Below are 22,418 nucleotides of genomic sequence, written 5' to 3'. Positions count from 1 at the left end.
CTCATCGGCGTATGTTATGCGATTCATTTAGCATTTTTATCTTTATCTTCGCGTTTTTACTGCACTGCATTAACTGGTACAATGTCGCACGACGAAAGGAATCTTTATTTTTTACCATTTTATTCCATGGGCAGGGTTCTAGCTCCTGGGGGGGGGGGGAGACAATTCTTACTTTGTTTCTTCACACTATACCTAAACTACAAAAAGGCCCCCTGGGGCTCCACCAAATATCCCAGCCTAGGAGCCGATGTGGGGGGGGGGGGGGTGTTGTTTTAATCAGTGTTTTAAAACATTTTCAATTGAGCAAACAAATAATTCTACAGTTAGTAATCAGAAAAAATTAAGTCTTGAGTACTATGCACACACAAATTAAGATCGTGTACAAAGAAAATTCCTGCCAGAAAGTATGAAATTTTCGCTCAACTACTGAATGTGTTGATGTTTTCGCCAAATAAATTCATTCAGCTCACAATACGATCAACATCAAAAAGCTGTCTCACATTAAAAGCTGTCACTTTACATTGCTCAGGTTTTCGCAGCTATTCAATATTTTTCATTCTGCACAAGCAATCTCTGCAAACTTTCTGACTTCAAACCTTATCAAGTGAAAATTAAACAACAAATTATAAGAGCTCAAAGAATAACACTCAAAACCCATATTGAGATATCAAAATATGAGATCAGTGTTTATCATACAGCAAGCCATTTTGTCCCAAATTCTAAAAATAAAATAAAATGAATGAAAAAGGATTTATCACAACAATATGACAGAAAAACTGAATACAGTCGAACCTCGTTAGTGCATCACCCGGTTAACACGTCACTCCGCTTACCGGGTCACTTTTTGGAAGTCCCAATTATCCTCAGGCAGGAATTGGCACAGCTATGTCTTACTCCGCTTAACGAGTCACTCTGCTTGCTGAGTCATTTTTGCGCTCCCAAGAGTGACTCATTAAAGAGGTTTGACTGTATATACAAGAGTTTCGGTAGAAATAAAAGTGAATTTTTCCTATTGTGATCATAGGAAATGACAGCTTCCATAGATTTAGGTAGTTCTAAGTTCCCATCGTTCTGGTGTTAATAGCTTCAAGTCAAGAAATATAAATTGAAAATAAAAATGTCAAGACTATAAAATGAAATAAAATTTTCTCACAATAATGTATAAATTTAAAAGTTTTTTATTTAATAAGTATAGTAAGTAGATGAGTAAACAAAGATTTTCAACTGGTGAGAAATTAGTTTATACAACTTATTTCAATGAAACTCAGAGTGGCAACATTAATGAAAATTTTGTTTCCTAAAGCCAGTAGTCAAATCTAGATAAGCCAAATATGCAGTGACCAACAAAAAAATTTGAGTTGTTAATTCAAGTTATCAGAGGTTTTGATTTCAGAGCGGGAAAAAGAATGATTTATTAAAATAACAATGCTGTTAACGAATATTGTTTATGTATAAAACATGTCAAACTACTGAAGATAAATTTGAAAAGATGCATTATTTCAATTTAATCATATTTAATTATTGAATGAGAATATTCAGAAATAAGCTAGACATACATGGTGTAATATAGAAATGGACACATACATGATACTCTTATAACTGAAAGGAGTTATAAAAAAAAAGCGTTTACAAGATTAATTTGTCAAAAAATGTGATTCTTGACTGTATTTTTTGTCCTTCATAAGACAGTCTTTCACTTTTTTTATTGCTAAATGCTAAATTCTGTTGCTAAATTCTAAATTCTGTTGATAAATGCTGAATTCTGTTGCATTTATATTTCTGCTGTATTATGCTGCAGGGTTTTGGAGACCATACTACAGAGGGACATTGACTTGATTGAGGGCCCCAAATCAGAATGTTTTACATTGTTCTGTGACTAACTCTTCGCTGACTGAAATGTTCTGACAATAAAAATATTTCCATAATGTTTCCCCACCACACTTTTCTTAAAATTCTTTCAGATTGTTCTGTGATGTACGTCAGATTTTGGCATATTCTGTTTTGGGGGTTGAGGTGGGTGCCGAGAATAACTACACATGCTCTTGTTGCCGCATAGAGCTTGAGCTACAAAGAAAGACCCAATTTTTTGAATATGTTTACATTAGAGGAACACAGGTGTCAGGATGAAATGACCATAGGATGAACCATGAGTTATATTAATGTCATTAATTGAGTATTTATAAGTTATAACCACTATATTCATAAATTAATCTAGAAGCTATCCATACTTAAAGAGAATAACTTTTTTATGGGCAGTGAATTATACAGTATATTAATTATATATTAGTTTGTTCTTAAAGGATGGATATATATATATATATATATATATACACTTTTGTATTGGGTTACTGTATTTTGGTTATATTTGACATCCTTATTTTTTATGGACATCTTTTTTCCAGCCCCTTAGTTTGACAATTTGTCTGTTGTAGCATTTTTATTTTTACAAATGCAAAATTCTATTGATAAACACTATTTCTCTCACACAGAAAACTTCGACTTGAGTTAGGGGAAAATTTTGACACTAAAATACGGAAAAAGTTTTGGGCTGAATGAAAACTTAAGACTTAATTCGAGTTATCAGAGTGACTCATCGCGAATTGACTGTATTTGGTTGTTTCAAGTAGTAAACACACTGTGGTTCAGAAGTTGAATATGTCATCTACTGCTTTTGTACATATTGGGAAATGCAGAAGCTGGAAAAGGTGAATCAAGATAGCCCCATGCAAAAAATGTCACAGACTCTAAAGCAGAACTTTGGATAGGCCTTATTGGAACTCCCTACCTACAGCCCACATGTGCATTCATCACCGGGTTGGCAGGTTTTTGATGTTTAAAACCGCGGTTTAAACTGTCATGTCAAAAACTTCAAATATTGCCATCCATATAAAAATTCCCATTGGAAATACACACATTAATTACATATAATGTTTAAAGTGACTGTTATACAAAGAATAAATATTTAATATGACTGTAAAATAATTTTCTACTCTCCCCCCTGCAGAATGATTTTGGACAATACATACTTTTTTTTCCTTATAAAATGTACACACAATTTTGATAAAGCATAACAAACACTGAGGGGGAACTAAAGAATGATTTGACATTCCCTGATTCAAGATGGTTCTTGACCTTCCAAAATTTCTTCAACTGCTTATATATGTGCTTTGATATAAACCATCTGCTGTACTCTTTTCAAACAGATAAGTGTTTAAAAAAGTTTATTATATCATATGTAATTTTAAGTTCTGTTATTAAATTATCGAGATAATCACTGATACTTAAAATGATACTCTTATTGTGCATAATATTGAAATATATCTAGTGCCAAAATACTAAATTGTAGGACTACAATGCCATTTAATTTTAGTTTAATTTGCCAAATGCTAGCTTGTGCATGATGCTTAAGAAACTCCTGTTACTTATCCTTAGTCAAACTTATTCTAACTTTTGCACTATGATATATATTTACTAGAATTTATAATGCAATGGTTTTTCAATTGAAGCTGTATTTAAATGTGCAAAACAAATGGTTTGGGTATCAAGTCCTGTCAGCTCTGCTTTGGTTGAAAATATTCTTTAAAACTCTGAATTTATACACCCTGAGCTGAGAAATGTTTAGGTGAAAATAAATGAGTTTAATCAGTGTATTAGCAGATGCTGTGTGAGAGTTTTTATATGGAATAAAATTTTGGGCAGATCAGAAAATTCAAAATAGATTTTTTTCTCTCAGTAATTATAATTCCGAATATAAAGCCCTTTAATCTACATAAAAGTGTTTTGTAATTTAACATATCTATCAGGTTAAAAAACCCAACTGACAGCATTGACAATGTTTTTGACTGTTTTAATACTGATTTAGTTTCTGAAGTCAAAAACCTAACTCTGATGCCCTATCATATATATTTTGAATAAGCAGCTCTATTCCGCTTAGCAAATTGAACACAGGTGATGAGTAGCTAAGATAAATAAACCATAAAATTATATTTCATATGTTTTAGACTCTTATGTTGAAAAATTCAAAATTGAAAATTATAATTAATATTTTGTTTTACTTATTGTAATAAATTAATGTTTAAAAATAAAACATTGTAATATACAAAAAAGTAAGTTTTTCATTGTGCTATATACCCATTGTGTTCAAAACATTATCAAAAAGCATTCATTTAGGTTTTTGATGGTTTAAACCAGTTTTTGACGCTTATGTGAGAAACCCAACCCTGATTCAGCAATGTGAAAATAAACTTATCACTCTGGTATAGAAAATGATTCCGAGTTAGGATACAAACATTATATATATATATATATATATATATATATATATATATATATATATATATATGTACACTGGTTTCCAATTCTGTGAGTTGGCATCATTGCAGATCGGTTGAAAACATTAATTTCCCATTTTTAGCAAAAACAAATCGTAATTGCACAAAAAATGTACAAACATATGTTATATGCAAAAAAAAGTTTATTCCAATGTACAAAATGGCCATTTCACAAAATGCTGATTCAGACATAGGCAACATAAATTTATGCACCTACAGTCGAGCTTGTTCAATTGAAACCGGAGGAACCAAGGAAATTTTGCGTTTATCAAATTTCATATGGTAAGAAAAAAGTTTAAAAAATTCACATTAACCAGATCAAAAATATATTTTGCATTAATGAGCTGCAATTGTACACAGAGTGATCCAGAAAGAAGTGCAAAATCTAAAAGGGAGGTAGAACACACGATGTGAAACTTTTCAAACAGAGTGCATGGCCTGATTATGAGAGTGAAAAGACACTCACTCTCACAAATGGAAAAAAAAAAACATGTTTCTCATATTTTTTTTAAGATGCCATTCAAAATATGTTTCAGACATTTCCACATGGATCATTAAAATGTTATTAGCCCTAGTCAACTATGACCTTTCCATTCAAATGCTTAAGGACCTCATCACCAGAATTAACGCCACTGCTGCAGCTGTGTGACGCCCAATATCTTCAAACATATTGTGGCGGCTCACCAAAGACTGTGACCAACAGTCATCAAATACGAAGACTGAAGTATTTTCGTCCACCCTCATCTTAAGGACTGCTCACATGTACTCATTCGGCATGACAAAGTGTGGAAGTCACTCCAAGCTCTACATGATGGACCATTCCAGGTGATGCAACGATGTGAAAAGACATTAGATATCAGAGGAAAAAAATGAATGATTTCTCTGGGCAAACTAAAGCCTGCCTTCCTGGCTTCAAGCGTGCTTGATTCTAGTCCATCATCAACAAGAATCACTTTGCCTATGCCTCCTGTTCCTCAGACAAAAAAAAAACCACATTCTGAAAAACTGTTCTTTTCCCAGACCGTTTCAATATTAAAGGAAGAATATTTTCAGGACTTATACTACCTTATTTTGAAAAATATGTTAACCTTTTGCAAAATGGTTTCATGTATAACAATTGAAAAGGCATCCCATAATTCAATGCAATTATAGATCCTACTGGATTATTATATCAGGGGTGCAAGTGCTCCTCATCCATTTCGGAGCAGAAATTTTGAAAATGGAGCAGAACTAAACACGAACTATATCTGCAATATAAGGATTATTTTTTTCTGTGAAATGCCAAAAGTTTTGCCAAAAATGGTTGGAACAAATAATTCTAAATAAATTTCCTTCACAAATTAAAATCCACTTAAATTTTTTCTGAACCATCTTATCTGTCACTAATAAAACGTGCATTATTGAAATGACGAAAAAAAATTATTAGACTCTTTTCAAATTAATCAACAAGGCAGCAAGAATTTCTGCTGCTTGAACACCAAAATCTTATTCCTCCTGATATAGCAAAAAAAAGTGTGTGCAGAATATAATAAGAGTTTCCGTGAAAAAAAAAAAATGGCTTTTTACAGAATTTAAAGGAATTATTCAATTTAAAAGCAAAATGCAAAAAACGAGAAAAATATAAATACCTTATTTACTTAAAGAATTTCTCAACCTAATAACATGTTAATAGATTCCGAATCACGACTTTCAGAAGTACAGCATCTCAATGACAATTTTTTTCCAATTTTTTATGCCCTTGAACATAAGATTTTGTATGTCTTATTCCATGAAAAATCTGTCCATCCAATGCTTTAAATGTTCGAACAGACTTTTATTTATTTGTTAACAATGAACTAACTCTCTTTCACTGTATGCGTTACCATGTGCTGAAAATAAAAAAGCCTTCACCAAAACTAGCAAAATTTTAAACTTTGGGCTGCTTTTAAAGTTACAAAGTTTGAATATGTCTGCCCAATATCTATCTATTCTCTGAACTGATTTCACTTCTTGTAATTCTTTCGATTGTAGTGCAACTCATTCATCACACATAGTCAATAGTTCTGTTGGTGATACAATGTTAAACAACATCCCAGCAATACGTGAGGGAGTAATGTACCATCCCAGCAATGCACGAGAGGGAGTGCGAAAAACAAGAAAGGGTGCAAACATTTCATTCTCTCCAACATGTTTTGGAAAGGTAGGACATTAATATATAATAGGTATCTCACAGAAGTTACGAAAAATGAGCATGCTCCTAGTACAAACTCCTTCCTCTGACTATTGTTAAGAGCATGCCCCCCCCCCCCCAATGCAATTGGGCGCTGCTCAAGGAGGGGCCAAATGGAGTTGAAAGGGTGAAAAAAGGTTTGTCCGCCAAAAAAAAAGGTTCTGCATGGGTAGAGATTTTTTTTCCCCTCGAGCCGGCCCTGTTCGCCAAATCCGTATTTTTGCGATGTGAAATTGTTACGATCGGCAACCGCCGACGATAACCACACGACCGCATAGTGGCTAGATGACAAAACTATGAATATTTTAGCTGGAGTTTTTACAGATCCCATTTTTTCCCAACGATCTCCGAAAAATTTCAGAGAAATTAATTTAATTTTGTTAAATTTAATTTAAACGAGTAAACCAATACCCATTTCGATGTATGTCATCTTTGAACGCAGGTTGGCAGCCGCAAAATGACCGTTATTTTCAGTATATAACCTATAACCAGCAGGAGAAAAAACAGTCTCCGAAATCGGAAAATTTGGCATATTCATTCAGGGATAGCCCGCCGGTTATACAAATAACAGTACAGGACTTCATACTTCAATGTAGTATAACTACTTTCCAAGGTTACGATATAACGCGATTGTGATAGATGGTGGGAAGTGAAAAAAAAATTGAAGTTTCTCCCACCACCGTATCTTTTTCAGTGTCTCGAAAAGAATGCGTCCAGTGAACAAAATTTTCATGCTCCTTTTTCCTAAATTAAGGGTATTTGACGTACTACAGTGCATTAGCGGTACCTCCGCAAACCACAAACAAGAATTGGCACAAATGCGCAGGGATTCGGCGCCTTGGTGCACCGTGTAGCAAGAGAACTGTTTCAGAACAGCTCTTGCACCCCTGGAGATAGGACTGGTCTTCAAAGGTACTTTAAAAGTACTGTCAGTGGTGAATAGGTTAAATGCCTCATTTGTACAATGTTTAGCCTCATCCCATATGAACACATTCATCATTATGAACACACACATTTATGGTTTTGCTCCCCATGGGCTATACAAATTTCACCTTCCCTCCAGTTTAGCGCAATTGGCGCAGCTCTTGCACCCCTGTTATATGTATATAAAATCATACTTTAACCTCATATTCATTTTTAGATCATAAAATGTGTGCATACTTCTTAGATTTTTAGGCCATAAAAATTTGAGCTCTATTCATCACATATGATAAATAGAAAAAAGTAGATTCACAAAAGAAATTATTCACTTATTTCATTAGTACATGAAAACAAAAATTCCTCTAAATATTATAACTCACTTATTTCATCCAGATTAAGATTAGCGACATTAGTCATGCCCAGAAACATCACCTTGCCATAGCCTTCTCTGCCTATTACAAAATGTGGAACAAAACAATTTCCATTCCCATCAATCAATGGAACAAGATCGTCCATAGAAGGAATTGTGTAGTAACCATCTCTTTTGAGTCTTATTCCAGTGGGATGAGGCTTCTCATATGTTAAAGACTCATCCTGATTGACCTCTGATTGCGAACTTATAGATGAATCCAATGTTTCTTTTATACCAAGCCTACTAATATCTGCAGAGTCATGAGAAAGACGAAGCACACGATCTGGTATGCTTGCTGCTCCTTTACTATGTAATGCTTCAATAGTGTCATTAAAATTGGAATTCAAGCTGACAAAAAGAAAAATAACACATTTCAATTTTGAAATAAATTGGAAATGGAATATCATTTCACATTTTGATGCAACAGAATTAAATCGTCTTAAAATTGTTTGCAAAAATTATCAAACTTTTTTAGTGTTTTATATGCTAAATTTATAGACTGTTGGGCATCGTCTATGATAGTGATGGGCAAACTACAACCCACTGCAGATTTTAAAATAGTACAGAAATGTTAAAATTTCAATTTGAAAAAAAATTCATTCACGTGGGTGCTAATTTTTTGCCTATCTGAAATATAGCTGTGAGAATTTGAATATAAATTGATTTAAAATTTTTGCCTATGCAAAAAATAGAACACAATATAATAAATATGCATAAAATTATTAAAATATTTTAACAGTTGCAAATAAACCATTGTCTCATTTGCAATGAAAAACTGTGGCAGTCTTCAAAGAATACAACTCTAAGCATAAAAATTTTAATTATAAATCAATGTCAGAATGTTTGGCCTATCAAATTTTTTTTTTTGGTTCTTTGGCCTGCTCCTAAAAAGTTAGCCTATCACTGGTCTAGGAAAATTAATGATGTTTCACCTGCAGCTGTGGCAGAAATATTCAAGAGCATTACACAAGAGTCCCAAAAGTATTGGACAAGAATCCTACAAGTGTTGCATGAGGAGTCTCAGCAGTAAGAAAGAATATTCTAAGATGGTCCTTACAATGTTCTTCCTTTATATATATGGAAACTCAGAAAAACACACATTCATTTTATGTATAAATTTTAACTATTGAAAATGCCTATTTTCTGTAAAATGGTGGATGACCTCTTTCGAGAAGTTTCATCATCTACATCAGTGTTTTTTTCCAAATATATTTGATGTCATGAACCCCCTTGTAATAAAGGTGAATGCACAGCAGACCCCTGTAGTAAAGTTTAATGCTTCGTGGACCATCTGTAGTGAAAGTCAATTTAGAGGGCCCCTCCATAAAATCCAAAATGTATTGTTTTTCATAATTGGCATATACTGAAAAAAATTTAACAATACATTACAATTTCACAGCAGTACACGTCATCCATGCAGTGGTAGAGATACAGGATCCCATGCCAAACACAGACCTCCTTGCAAAGTACTCACAACCCCCCCCCCCCCCCAGGAGTCCAAGAACCAACAGGTTAAAAAAACACCAGTCAATATACGGGGTGATTATAAAAAAACTATCCCGACATATGGGCCCCTAACTATCATACCATTCACAGAAACTGAAAGAAATTTCAGCATAAGGTATTTTGAGGTATGCGCTCAAGAATGATATGGAAAACAACAGTGTCACTCTAACAGTTACGGTTACAGTGAGAAAATTTTGAAAATATCAAATGGCAACACCAAGTTTTTTGTATTGGAATGCGATCTCCATACTGAAAAACACTAAATAGCGTTGGAATGGCACCTGTAGCACGAAAATCCCTGGAGCTAGGCAAGGAAAAAGTAAAAAGGACTTTGCCGTGCACCAAAGCATTAATGTTTGTTTCATTCGTCACACCGTTTCTTCGGCTGAGATCCCAGCCTGATTAGTCCTCCACAAGGTCATGTGGAAAATTTGTGAAACACAATAAAATGCTTTATTTTATTCTGCTTCTCTGTCCTTATTGGTTGTCCTCACTTTTAGCCTATCTACCGCCGGTGATTTTCATGCTAGTTGTCGTTCGAACGCTATTTAGTGTTTTTCACAATGGAGATCACATTCCAATACAAAAAAATTGGTGTTGCCATTTGATATTTTCGAAATTTTCTCACTGTAACCGTAACTGTTAGAGTGACACTGTTGTTTTCCATATCATTCTTGAGCGCATACATCAAAATACCTTATGCCAAAATTTCTTTGTTTCTGTGAATGGTATGATAGTTAGGGGCCCATATGTCGGGATAGTTTTTTTATAATCACCCTGTACATGTCATACTGCATGTGAAATCGCTTATACCTTTGCCTATGGGAGGCATTCTCAGATTGTCCATCATCCTCATGCAAAGGAGAGATGCTTCGTTCACTTGGTCTCTCTGTATCACCAATCAATTGTTGAATGTTTCCTCCATGAACCCTAACAAAATCATTGCAATAATTTTTGTGATGCAAATTTTTCTATTCATAATTCAATTTATCAAGTACTGAAAAGAATTTCTAAATGAACCATACATTTTTAAATACATACAGTGGAACTTTGGTTAATGAGCAAAAATTGTGAGCAAATTTTGACTCTGTTAACAAGCGATAATTCCCATTACGAGCAAAAATTTGCACTTTATTTATTTCCACGTTATCACAACTGAACTGACGGTATTTTGCTTTCGCCTACACATGTGCTATGGAACTGCAGATAATATTCTTTCTCTAAAATCTCCAGTAAGTGTGCCCCACTCGCAAAATTAACACATGTGCGAGTGTGAATATTTACAATTCGAAACTAAATGTAACATTGTAGACATGTGTATGTGCGCTTGAGGTTATTTTTAAAATTCTGCTTGGAGAAAATTGTGGGTTAATTAAGTTACGTTATTGAACATGGGCATCTTTTCTTCAGTCACCTCGTTGAGCATTTTGCCTGTTGTGGCCATGTATTTGTGACATTGAGGGACTAGCTCATAAAAAGGAGACACTACTCGAAGAAATTGTGTGCTTGGGGGAAGACCATGGACTGGAGGTGCATGAGGATGGCATTCAATAACTAGTGATGGAAAAATGTCCAAGAGTTGATGGTAGATGAAGTGATGTATCTCTTTTGCACGCACCAGCAAGAGTTTATGGACGGTATCTCATCTGAGGAAGAGAGAAGTCTCTCACTTAAAATGAAATTAGAAAGATGTGTAGAATGTGGGAATCTATGCAAAACTGTGTAGAAAAAAAAACACCCAAATAAAGCTGTAGCAGTGGGCGAGCAATGAATCTGTCCAACGAACACTGTTATTTCCTATTTCCCAGAAATCCAAAAAAATTAAGCAAAAGCAAGTATGACTTGATAAGGTTCTTTTTGAAAGTCATGCAAAAACAGAATAAGTTCACAAACAGCGAGTCTTAAATCATCCTAAACGATAGTCCTCCTATCTCTCATCAGTAAGAGTAATTTGTAAATATTAGCGTATTGATGTTTATTTATTACATTATTTACACACATTATGTGTATTTTATTGTATTATACAATGTGATTCAGAAAAAAATGGGAAAAGGTTCAGAGATGATAGCACATACCAATACAAACAATTGTCAAAGAATGCATGGTCTAACATGAAATGCAAACGTGCTAGCACGTTTCTAAATGGATGCTCTGCAAATGTTAAAAAGACATTCCCGTTGAAATTTATCGAAAGAAAAAGAACACAGTGCATGCAAATGTAACGTGAGGAAGAAGAAACTGTATGCAAATCTGCATTACAGTGAATAAAAGGCACAGATGCCAGCCCTGTGAAGTTATTCCAGCATGCAACCGTTCTAACAGTTGTAACGTATGGGATAATCCCGCACTTTAATAATACTGAAAAAGCGGACATGCATTTCATTTACGGAGCTGCAAACAGAAATACCGCAGAGGTAGCACAAATGTATGATAAGCATTTTCCCCACAAGCAGTTGCCCAATTCGAAAACATTTGCACGCTTGCATTGGCAGCTGTGCGAAACTGGATCCTTTCTTGCTTCCTGGTCTGATGCCGGCCGTGAAAAGACTGCCAGAACAGCAAGTTGGAAGACAAGATTTCCCCAGGTTACACTTGCATGCATATGGTGGTGTTTTTCTCACGATAAATTCCAACAGGAATGCCGTTTTAACATTTGCAGAGTGAAACTCTTGAATGTGTTTGCGTTTAATGTTAGACCATGCATTCTTTGATGACAATTGTTTGTAATGTTGGTTTTTTAAAGTAAGCCCAACCCGGTTTTCCAATCTTTTACATGGAGAATTCCCTCTAAAAATAACAAGACAACAGATCTCCACCAATCACAAAACAGTAACTGTTCCTAGCCAATCCTGAACGAGCACGAGGGATCCATCCAATCCCAACAAACTATAGCAAGTGAAACTAGAAAAGTTTATAAGAAGAGCAGCTCATCTGCACTCGCTAGTAAACATTTTCAACAAGAAAGAAATGAAAAAATTCCCGCCCCATACATCTTAGATTCAGTCACATTGTTTTCTGCTTCCCAAACCTGGATAATTGACTTTTTCTAGGTATTCCTCAACATGGGGAAAACGAAAAAGACTCCTAGCAGAGGAATTTCATCTTCTACAAAGATATCAACTAAAGAGAAATGCTTTCTCCATGGGAATTCATTGATCAACAGATCGTACAACTGGAACGTACTCGCTACCAGTATCGAGCCAACAGACCAGTGTTTGTATGAGCCAGATTGATCATATCAATGCTCTAGGCCAGATCAATGAGGTGACCAAAATTCATGACAAGTCACGAAGACGACCAGAACTTCCAGGACATCACAAAGTATGCCTCTCTTCAGGATCAAAAATTCATCAAATTGCTGACAGATGAATCTTCAGACTCCAACTCTACTAGGACAGGACGGGTTTTGCTCTCACTGAAAGACTCTGCCTGCTCTTTCTCAAAGACAAAATACAGATTTCCCACCGAATGGACATCACTGAATCTTAAGGAGCAGGAATTCAGGTCTCATTCAAACAGAAACTCATTTCTCCTCTTCAAGTTATACTGTTAGTCAATCTGTACCTTTAAATACACCATTTCACATAATGAAGAATCCTATTGGACAAGCTCCAGAATTCAGTCTCCTTGGAAAATTTTGTGCTAATGACCACTGGCAACAGAAAACGGATCTCAACGGACATCCAGATTTCTAAACTTTGTTAACATTCAATCAGCCCAACAGACTGATATTTATTTTCTGAAGAGGATTTCAACATTGCTAGAATCTGGCTGAAAAAGCAAAACCTCATTAAAAATCCAAAGGAGAAAAAAATCCAGTTTTTTCTTTTGCTATACTTCTAAAAGGAATAGAAACAAATATGTCACCGTATGTTTTAAAGCAAGCTCTAGAAATCCTGGGTTTCAAGATCAGGAAAATTTAGTTTTTCAGGAAGCACAGGTCATCAAACACCTGAACCTGAAAAATTACAGTTCCAAAAAACAAAGAAAATCTGAAGATCCTGGAGCTACAATGTCTGCACCATCTCAAGATTTCCAATGAAAAATTCATAAAAAACTTTCATGGCTTACCAATGCTGTTAGTGCCTCAGATTTTTGCACTTTGCAAAATCCTGCTCTAATCATTATAGGTGCATCAACTATATGAAAACCAGTCTTGGCATGTGCAGGAAATTTCTGGGAAAAGATGCTCACACAGCATTGTGTCTTGGCACTCATACAGCCAACTTCAAAAAATGTCCAAAATTCCTTAATATCTTAAAGAAAAACATCTCCAACTCTTTTGGAAGACAAAAAACAAGACCAAAACAACACAAATTTTCAAAAATTCTGATTTTCACAAGACTGAAAATTAACCAAAAAAAATCCAGTCTTTACATCTTTTCTTCTGAGACTAGTTATTATGAAATTCAAGAAGTTTCTGCAGGAGAAGAAAAGACTTCTCATTCTGCACATCCGACGGAAAATCCTGCTTCATAGGTTGCGGGATAAGTGATCATCCAGGAACCCTCAACATACGTGCCCAGCCAGTCAAGCATCACATTACTGGTGAACTTTTCTTGTGCCAAGAGCAGAATTTACCAGGCAAAGAAAGCTGTCTTGGATCTCCAATCCATCATTAACATCATGGCAGTTTATAACATTTCTGATGGAGTAATGCTGAAAAATTTTCATGATTTAAACTCCTGTGCAGAGAAACTTTCTCCTCTCTGTCTCTGCTCAAAAAAATTCAAAAAAAATTTTTTTTTCTTACTAATTTAATTTTTCGAACTCACAATTTACTCTCTTTAGGATTTTACTATATCTTTAAGTTTTCTGGTTTTAACATTGTCTCCACAGTCTAGAGAGAGTACTCAGCCAATACTGACACTATACTTAAGATTGGACCAATCACAGAGGACTTCATCGCTCTCTTGGACTTAGAGCGAGAAGACGACTTTTTTACCCATTTAGTATTCGTTATTACCAGACTCCCCTATGAAGGGGCAAAACACTGGAAGGAAATAGACCATGACACAGCCTGGAAAGTCTATTTTCAATTAGGTGCCCACTGTGACAGGCTATGCATTATAAAACTAATGATATAATTATAAAATAGCTATATTATAATGATAGAGCTTACACAAAAGGCTTTTGAGGAAAAATTTTGAAATACCAACTGAATTCTGAATATAAAGTTTAGTTTTTAACTTCAAGTCAAAACTATCCAGTTTATAAAATAAAAAAGGAAAAAAATTAAGAGCTTTCAGGAAACTTGTTTACGCGATGTCATTAGCAATGAATTCAAGGAAAATATTTGTCACAGCCAGAATTAAAGAAAAGCGAAAATAAAAATTAAAAATGTGTGTTATAGCAATAAAATATAGCTTTTTTTCATCATATGAAGTTTTTTTATTTACATACTTTTAAAATAGGTGATTTTTATTATCAATATGTTGTATGAAGTAAAACTATATTTTGAATGAACACATTCTTCATTTAAAACCATGTTCAAAACACTTTGTGTGTATTAATCAATCTTTAGCATTATTCACGAAGTCAACACATCTTAATTTTAATACATAATGGCATAAAAGCTTGCAAACCTTTCAGCAGCTATATCTACAGTTAATGGTGAAGATCTTGAAATCTGATCACCGTGACCATGAGCACTTCCTGGGGAAGATGATTTCTCACTTAGAGCAGAAATGCTGCCAGAAGGTGAAGGCGCATTTTCTACCAGTATGGAAGTTGACAAGTTAATTTCATTAGGGAAATTTGTTGAGGATACAACGCTCGATGTGAAAACGACGGATGATGTAGTGGTAGACGTGGCTTGCCTGATCACAAGTTTTTTTACACTTCGCTTGGGCATAAATGTTGTACTGCTAAGACTTGGCTCTTCATCCTCAAGGCCATCAAATAATGAAACCTGTAATTAAAAATTAATTCACATAGCTATTTTTTATTATACAGATGTAAAAAGTGAACAATTTGTAAATACAGTAAAATCTCCTATACAGGGTGTATATGAAAGTTATTTTATCGGAATAACTTGTGAACCGTTTATCCTTGAAGCATACTTTTAATTAGAAAAAGTATCAAACAACATGTACATAATTCATATTGCAAGCAGGCATTGTCATTAAAATAAAATAAACTAACATTTTATTTGGTCACCGTGTTCTAAAACAATCCCATTAGAAAGGTGTCGCCCTGTCTGCCCATAATATTCATTTAATGAAATATTCACTTAGATATCTGGATTAAGAAATCGCTGAAAATAAGGGAAAGAACAGCATACAAAGCAGAGAATGAGTTTTTCTGTCATGTCACATGGTTCTTTCCTTCATTTTCAGTGATTTTTCAATTCAAATATCTTAGTGAATATTGCACTTAGAAACATGGAATTTTTTGTCCTCAGGATAAACAGAGAAACAGCTTTCTAATTGAGTTAAAAACCCATTTAGAAAGCAGGGTGGTCAAATATTTTTTCTTATCTTAATAGCTATACAATATGAAAGGCTGTATCTGAGGCCTACATGTTATTTGGATACTTTTTTCAATTAGAAGTATGCTTCTAGCATCAACACGGTTTGCGAGTTATTCCAGGATAAATGGACTTTCCTAAGCACCTTGTATAATAACACTCAAGGGATTAGAAAAATGCATCATTATAAAGGATTTATCATTATAGATGGAATATAGTATCACTATAAAAAGTGGGAACAGAACGTAATATCGTTATGTAGACAACTATTGTTATTGAGGATATGGTAACATAGGGGTTTTTTTTTTCAATGTATGGGGGAAATTCATATACATTTTTTTTTTCACCTAAAATCTTTTGGTGAACAGTGTTTGTTCTCTTTGAATCTTACTTTTGATACTACTCAATTAACTGTACAATCTGAAATTTAGTGAAATACAGGCCTATCCTTTGTTTAAAAAAAAATTGTTTCATTATCAAAATAAGCATGATACTTGCTATATTTGAAAATAAATATGTTTTGCCAAATAATGTGGTTTTGTTCAATATATTCACTCAATAAATAGTCAATTGCTTTTGAACAAACTGCAAATGAGTATTTTCAGAGTGCATATGTGCACCTTAGAGAGAACATTTTTTCCCACTGTCAACTCTTAATAATTAGAGGCACCCAGCAATATATATCCAAGGTTTTTTTTTTCTTGCAAACAAATTTCCAAACAGTGTACTTTTTTTTCATTTTGAAACATCAATATTGAAAATAAAAGACCCAGTGGAAATTTTCTGCTAAAACAATTCAAAGAACTAAGAAAAGTAAATAAATGAAATAAAAATAAAAATTTTAACTTATTTAGACCAAAACCTTACTTTTCCTCCAGTCAAAGGAGTGATAGGCTTTGGTTTCACCTTTGCAGCAGGAAGTGGAGAGACTTTATAAAGATTGTCAGTCAACACCGCTTTTTGCGCTGCTGGATTTGTAGGTTTCAGCATCTCCTCTTGCCTTTTTGAGTCCTTAAAGGCCATAAAATAATCCTTACATGGAACAGCAATCATTTGAAAACTTCATTATGATTCACAACTCATTCTAACAGTACCAATTTTCATCATAAAATGTATATGCACAGAATTATATACTGAAACATAGGTTTCTTGGGAGACCTGCATGTCTAGATTTAAAATTTTGTTTTGCCTACTTTTAAAATACTTATATTACCTACTTTTTAATTAGAAATACCATAATCTCCTGTAATAAAGGTGCAGCTAATAGTTTTAAAAATTAATTTTAAGCTTTTGGGGGGGGGGGGGCAATTCAGCTTCGGACTATTATTCAATAACTTTCTCTCATAGCTTTAGCCAAACATTTTTTGTTCTTAATATTTGAGCATTGATGAGTTTCATATGCAGACTTGCCAACCTCAGGGAAAAAAATCATTTTCCATCCATAAAAAAGCGTAACACAGTCAATTTTCCAATTTACAGAAGGGGGTACCCCATACTAAAAATTGATTAGGAAGTTATATAATCAGAAAAATTATAGATGAATGAGAAAAGATATGGTTTACTTAAAAAAAAAGAAAAACATTCTCTGGGAGACAACAGATCAGTAAAAAATTTGTTCCCTTGCATCTATCTTTTGACATTTTTGCACTACTGTTTTATATAAAATGAAATATGATTTCACTCACTGGGACACAGTCCCCTGACACGTGAAAACATAAAAAAATAAATAAAAATTCATTAGGTGGATGCTAAGTCATCCAATATTTATAACTCAAAATTTAACATTTTAGTAACCTGAATGATTAATATTAATAGAACTTTATATAATAGAATAGCATCACACTCTGAAATCAAGTGCATTACTTTTTAAAAAATTTCTGAAATCCTGAAAACTACCCACCCTGAATATAACTCAACAATAAAAAGTAATTTTATGTTTCAGACATGGTAAAATTTTGATGATACTCTAATATTGAGAAAATAATGATTTATAAATGCGAGCCGATCTCCCCGTTAAAAAGTCTCGCCACAGAGAGCAACAGTCCTACAACGGTAAATCATTCAACCATAACACTTCACCCATAAATAGTCTATAAGGTTTTCGCGGCCATCATTTGATACAAATTGTTTTTTCGGGTTCGAAGACCGTCGTCCGTTTGAGTTTCTTCTCAACGTTTCCCCAACACTAGTGGTTGGCATCATCAGGAGAATTGATAAACTGGATCAAAGTCAAGTTTTCCGGAGTCTCAGGTTGTATTTATGGACATAAGTGGCTTGAACTACACTATTGTTTTGCGATTGGTCAGTTGATTCTATGGCTGGCAGCGTATTGTAAACAGTTGTTATGCTGGTAGAACCTGATTGGCCGAGAGATGTGGAGTTATCTGATTGGCTGTTGTCATCATTCTGTTGCTGGACCTTGAAGGGGAAGGTTCTTGTTCTTCTGAGAGCTGGTGTCCAGGATCTGCTCAATTTCAAAGTTTCTTCTCTTCTATTATAGCTGTTTTTGTGCTTGTATATTTCAATAGCCTCTCTGTAGATTCGTGGGAAGAAGTGGTCAACATTAGCTATTACCTGTGTTTTGCTGAACTGTACACTGTGGTTGTCGTAAAGCGCATGCTCTGCCACCGCCGACTTTTCTGTTTGGCCCATTCTGCAGCATCGTTCGTGCTGTTTTATTCTCGTGGCCACAGATCTTTTTGTGGTTCCAATATATACCTGACCACAGGTGCACGGTATTCGGTAGATCCCCGGTGTTGATAGAGGGTCACGGTGGTCTTTTGCTGATCACAGCATTTCACATATTTTTCTGGTTGGTTTGAAAATGGTCTTTATACGATGTTTTTTCATGACCTTGCTGATTCTTGCCGTCACTCCAGGGATAAAAGGCAGCACAGCTTTTCCAATTGATTGTGACTGCTCATTTTCCGTTGGTGATTCCTTGATGGAGCGTAAGGCTTTCTTGATGTCGTCTTTCGTGTACCCATTAGAGCGGAAAACTGATTTTAAGTGCTCAATCTCTTTACCTAGATCTTTCCCTTCACATAGTCTTCTTGCCCTCTCGATCAAGGTTTTCAGTACGCCTCGTTTTTGGTGAGGATGATGATTGGAGAGCTTATGCACATATCTGTTGGTGTGAGTAGGCTTACGATAAATGCTGTGGCCTAAACGTTGACCTTGACGGCTGACCAGAACGTCCAAGAACGGGATCTGTCCTTCTTTCTCTATTTCCATAGTGAATTTGATGTTCGGATGGATTCCGTTGAGATGGTCCAAGAATCGGTGAAGATTTTCTTCACCATGCCCCCAAACAACGAATGTATCGTCAACGTAGCGGAGCCAAATTGTTGGTTTGAGAGGCGCTGTTGTTACTGCCTGCTCCTCGAATTTTTCCATAAAGAAGTTGGCAACTACCGGGCTCAAGGGGCTTCCCATAGCTACTCCATCCGTCTGTTCATAGATGACGTTGTTCCAGGTGAAATAGGTTGTAGTAAGGCAAAGCTGGAAAAGGCCTACTATATCTTTTTGGAATATTTCATCGAGTAGTGCTAAGACGTCTTTCAGTGGCACCTTGGTGAACAATGATACGATGTCGAAGCTCACCAGTACATCATCAGGTTGCAAGTTGATATTTCTTATTTTTTCGACGAAGTGACCAGAATCTTTCACAAATGTGCTTGTTTTTCCTATGTGTGGCTGCAAGATGGTGGTTAACACCTTGGCTAGATTGTAGGTGGGAGATCCAATGGAACTCACAATCGGCCGCAACGGAACCAGTTCTTTATGTATTTTCGGCAAACCATAAATGCGAGGAGAAAGTGCTTCTGTTCTGCAGATACCTTTTTTCTCATTCTCAGGTAAAGACGAGGATTTTACCAAACTGTTCATCTTCCTCAGGATCTTTTGTGTTGGGTCTTTTTTGACCACTCTATACGTTGATATACATAGTTTGTAAAACTGGGGGCAGATGACAGCACTACACATAACAAGCATTACACAGAAACAAACTTTACGTCAGGTTGCACTACACGTACACGCACATTCCCGCATGTACCGATTCGTTGGGGGGTTCCGCGGGGGGGGGGGGGGTTCATGTGTGGCGTAGCAGTAGTAGGTAGGGGCTCGGGGATCTATGATGTTCTTAAGTCAGCCACCTCGTTGGGCAATTTGCCTGTTGTGGCGTTGTATTTGTATTTGTATATATTATTGTGAATCTATCAAAAATGTGTGTATTACGAACTCAATTTTTGGCACAAGTTCATTTAAAAAAAATCGGACTGAATAAAAAAAAAAATAAAATGCTATATAATTCATGAAACCATAAAAAGTTAAGACAGCATGCAAATTTTGAAAAAATATTGATCCGCCAAATCGATGCTAAAGGATTGGGCATCACTCTACTCAGTGTACTGTCCGATAGAGGCAGCTAGAGACAGCTTCGGCGCATAAGCCGCACCAGTAAAACTGCTATGAAAACTCCCAGTGGTGTTCCACTCTTTCTCACCGCGGGAGTGCTGGAATTTTCAGCTAGTTTCCATGAAGTGAAGTCAGCTAACGGCTCATCGATGATATATAACACTGGCCAGTTTGTGAAATAGACAAGAAAATGTCAATATTAGTGATTCTGTAAAAAATCATTTTTAGAAGCAAAAGCGTGTAATCAGATTGACTTGCTAAAATCATAAAAGGTGGCAGGTATGCATATGTAAATTAAAATTTTTCAGAAGGGTAGTGGTAAAAATATGTTTAGAAGACCGTTTTTTTTTGCCAAGGCCAGTTTTTTTCCCCCTGCACAATCTTTCTCTTTGCACTTGCACAGTTCAATCTAGATTAAGTTTGATAATAGCATCTTCAAGATGAATTTTTTTAATTGTGATCAGTTTTTTTAATCAAGATGGTTTTTGTACCAGGATTGAGGATGGCAATTGTCATGCCCATAATACAATATAAACTGCATACACAAAATACAGAAAATTTACACTTTAATTATATAAGGTATTTGTGACTGAAGAAAAAAAAATTACTCAAAAAAAAGTAACACAATAGCGTTCCCAGCAAAATCTGCTTGATCATTTCTCTGACTTTCCCTGACCAAATGCACGTACACTATCACACATATCGCTCTAAATTACAGTCGGCCCCATATTCACAGAAATTACGTTCTGGGGTGGCAGCGAATAACAGAAACCATAGTTTTTTTTGTTTATCTCATTTATTAAACATTATGAGAAGAGCAGGGTGACACAAAGGTATAATGGAATGTAAAAGAGGGTGCAGTGATTGATTGTTGGCGATTGTTGACAGCAGCAACTGACTTACTTTCGCCAAGCATAGTCAATATATCTAATTTTTCTTGAAGTTCCCCCCTTTTTTTTGGTTTTTTGAAGCATTATCAGTAGCACTAGACAAATGAACCATCCTAAACATGCATAAACAAAACACGTGAATGACGATTGCTGAGCATTGCCAAAAAATTTCCAAAGAAAAAAAATCAAATGGGGGGGGGGGGGGGGAAAGGACTGTATATCATTTCTTAGTAATGTACCATTGAAATCACATTACAGACAGAATGTAAATATTTGGCCGCAACCACACCTTCTAAAATCAAATTGTACATATGATCTTGCACACAATACCAGTTTCCTGAGAAATCTCAGAGATAATTGGATTCAAATCATTGCTTCAACATTTACTATAAAGGTTCAGGGTTCTCTACCTACAGGCAGGAAAACAAAGCAAGAGGATAAAATGTTTTTTCAGAAGAGATAGAAAAGTTAAGAGCTGGTATTGACTTTGTTTTCAACAATGGAAAAGAGAGTATCTCCTCTTTAGATCCCTTCACGTATTTACTCAGAGGGCAGATTGTTCCTTAGCCAACATTGTTTTCCAGTATGTAAAATCCCACCCTTCAACTGATGACATTTCTCTCAATAGGGGAACTGGAGGAAAATGCTGATAAGGAATTTTTTTCTCTCCCTAGGAATCTGAAAAATAATCTTCCATGGAAAAAAAGTGAAGGTAAACCACTTGAATGTAGATTTATCCTCTTTGATATTTTTCCCTTCAGATTTTCCCTGACTTTTCCCAAGTATTTAAAATTTTCCCTAACTTTTGACATATATTTCCCATTTTTCCTGATTTTCCCTGACCGTTCTCAGATTCCCTGACTTTCCAGGTTGCTGGGAATGCCTGCACAATACAAAAATAAAAGAAAAAACCAAAAAAAAAAAAAAATTAAGTACTCTTTTGAGAATAGTATCTCAATTTCTACTTACCTTCAAAGTGTTCCGAAAAAGGGGATTATCTCCGAAAGGATTGTTGGTTAAACAAAGCAGATGCTGTTGCGTTTGAAGCTGCTGTTGCATAAGATTAGCAATGTTTGGGTCACTAAAGGGAAAGGGGAAAAAAACAACTATAAGATAGATTCATATACCGTGAAACCGATACAATTATTCTGCTAAGTATAAAGGGATTATCGTTATATGAAGGGTATGTATGTAGTATGGTTCTAAGGGCTGTTAATTAGTACCACCAGAATATACGTTACAATGAATTTCCCATTGCAAATTG

General features: G+C 35.1%; 1 protein-coding gene across 2 annotated transcripts in view; it reads right to left on the bottom strand.

The window, feature by feature from the left end:
- Window positions 1-22,418, bottom strand: part of Nup98-96 (nuclear pore complex protein Nup98-96) — a 164,590-nt gene that overhangs the window by 72,859 nt on the left and 69,313 nt on the right. For both annotated transcript variants that reach the window (XM_089249609.1, XM_089249608.1), the window contains exons 13-17: window positions 22,124-22,235; window positions 16,716-16,859; window positions 14,965-15,290; window positions 10,193-10,309; window positions 7,842-8,221 (exon numbers count right to left, since the gene is read on the bottom strand). In XM_089249609.1, the coding sequence (XP_089105735.1) occupies window positions 7,842-8,221; window positions 10,193-10,309; window positions 14,965-15,290; window positions 16,716-16,859; window positions 22,124-22,235 (1,079 nt within the window). The remainder of the gene's footprint in view (window positions 1-7,841; window positions 8,222-10,192; window positions 10,310-14,964; window positions 15,291-16,715; window positions 16,860-22,123; window positions 22,236-22,418) is intronic.

Source organism: Pholcus phalangioides, unplaced genomic scaffold (genome assembly GCF_987345545.1).
Source record: "Pholcus phalangioides strain wild (caught in Gottingen) unplaced genomic scaffold, Ppha-v1.0 ptg000022l_1, whole genome shotgun sequence".
Lineage (NCBI taxonomy): Eukaryota > Metazoa > Arthropoda > Arachnida > Araneae > Pholcidae > Pholcus > Pholcus phalangioides.
The sequence above is the reverse complement of the archived record's forward strand: the minus strand, read 5'-3'. Positions and strand labels throughout refer to the sequence as shown.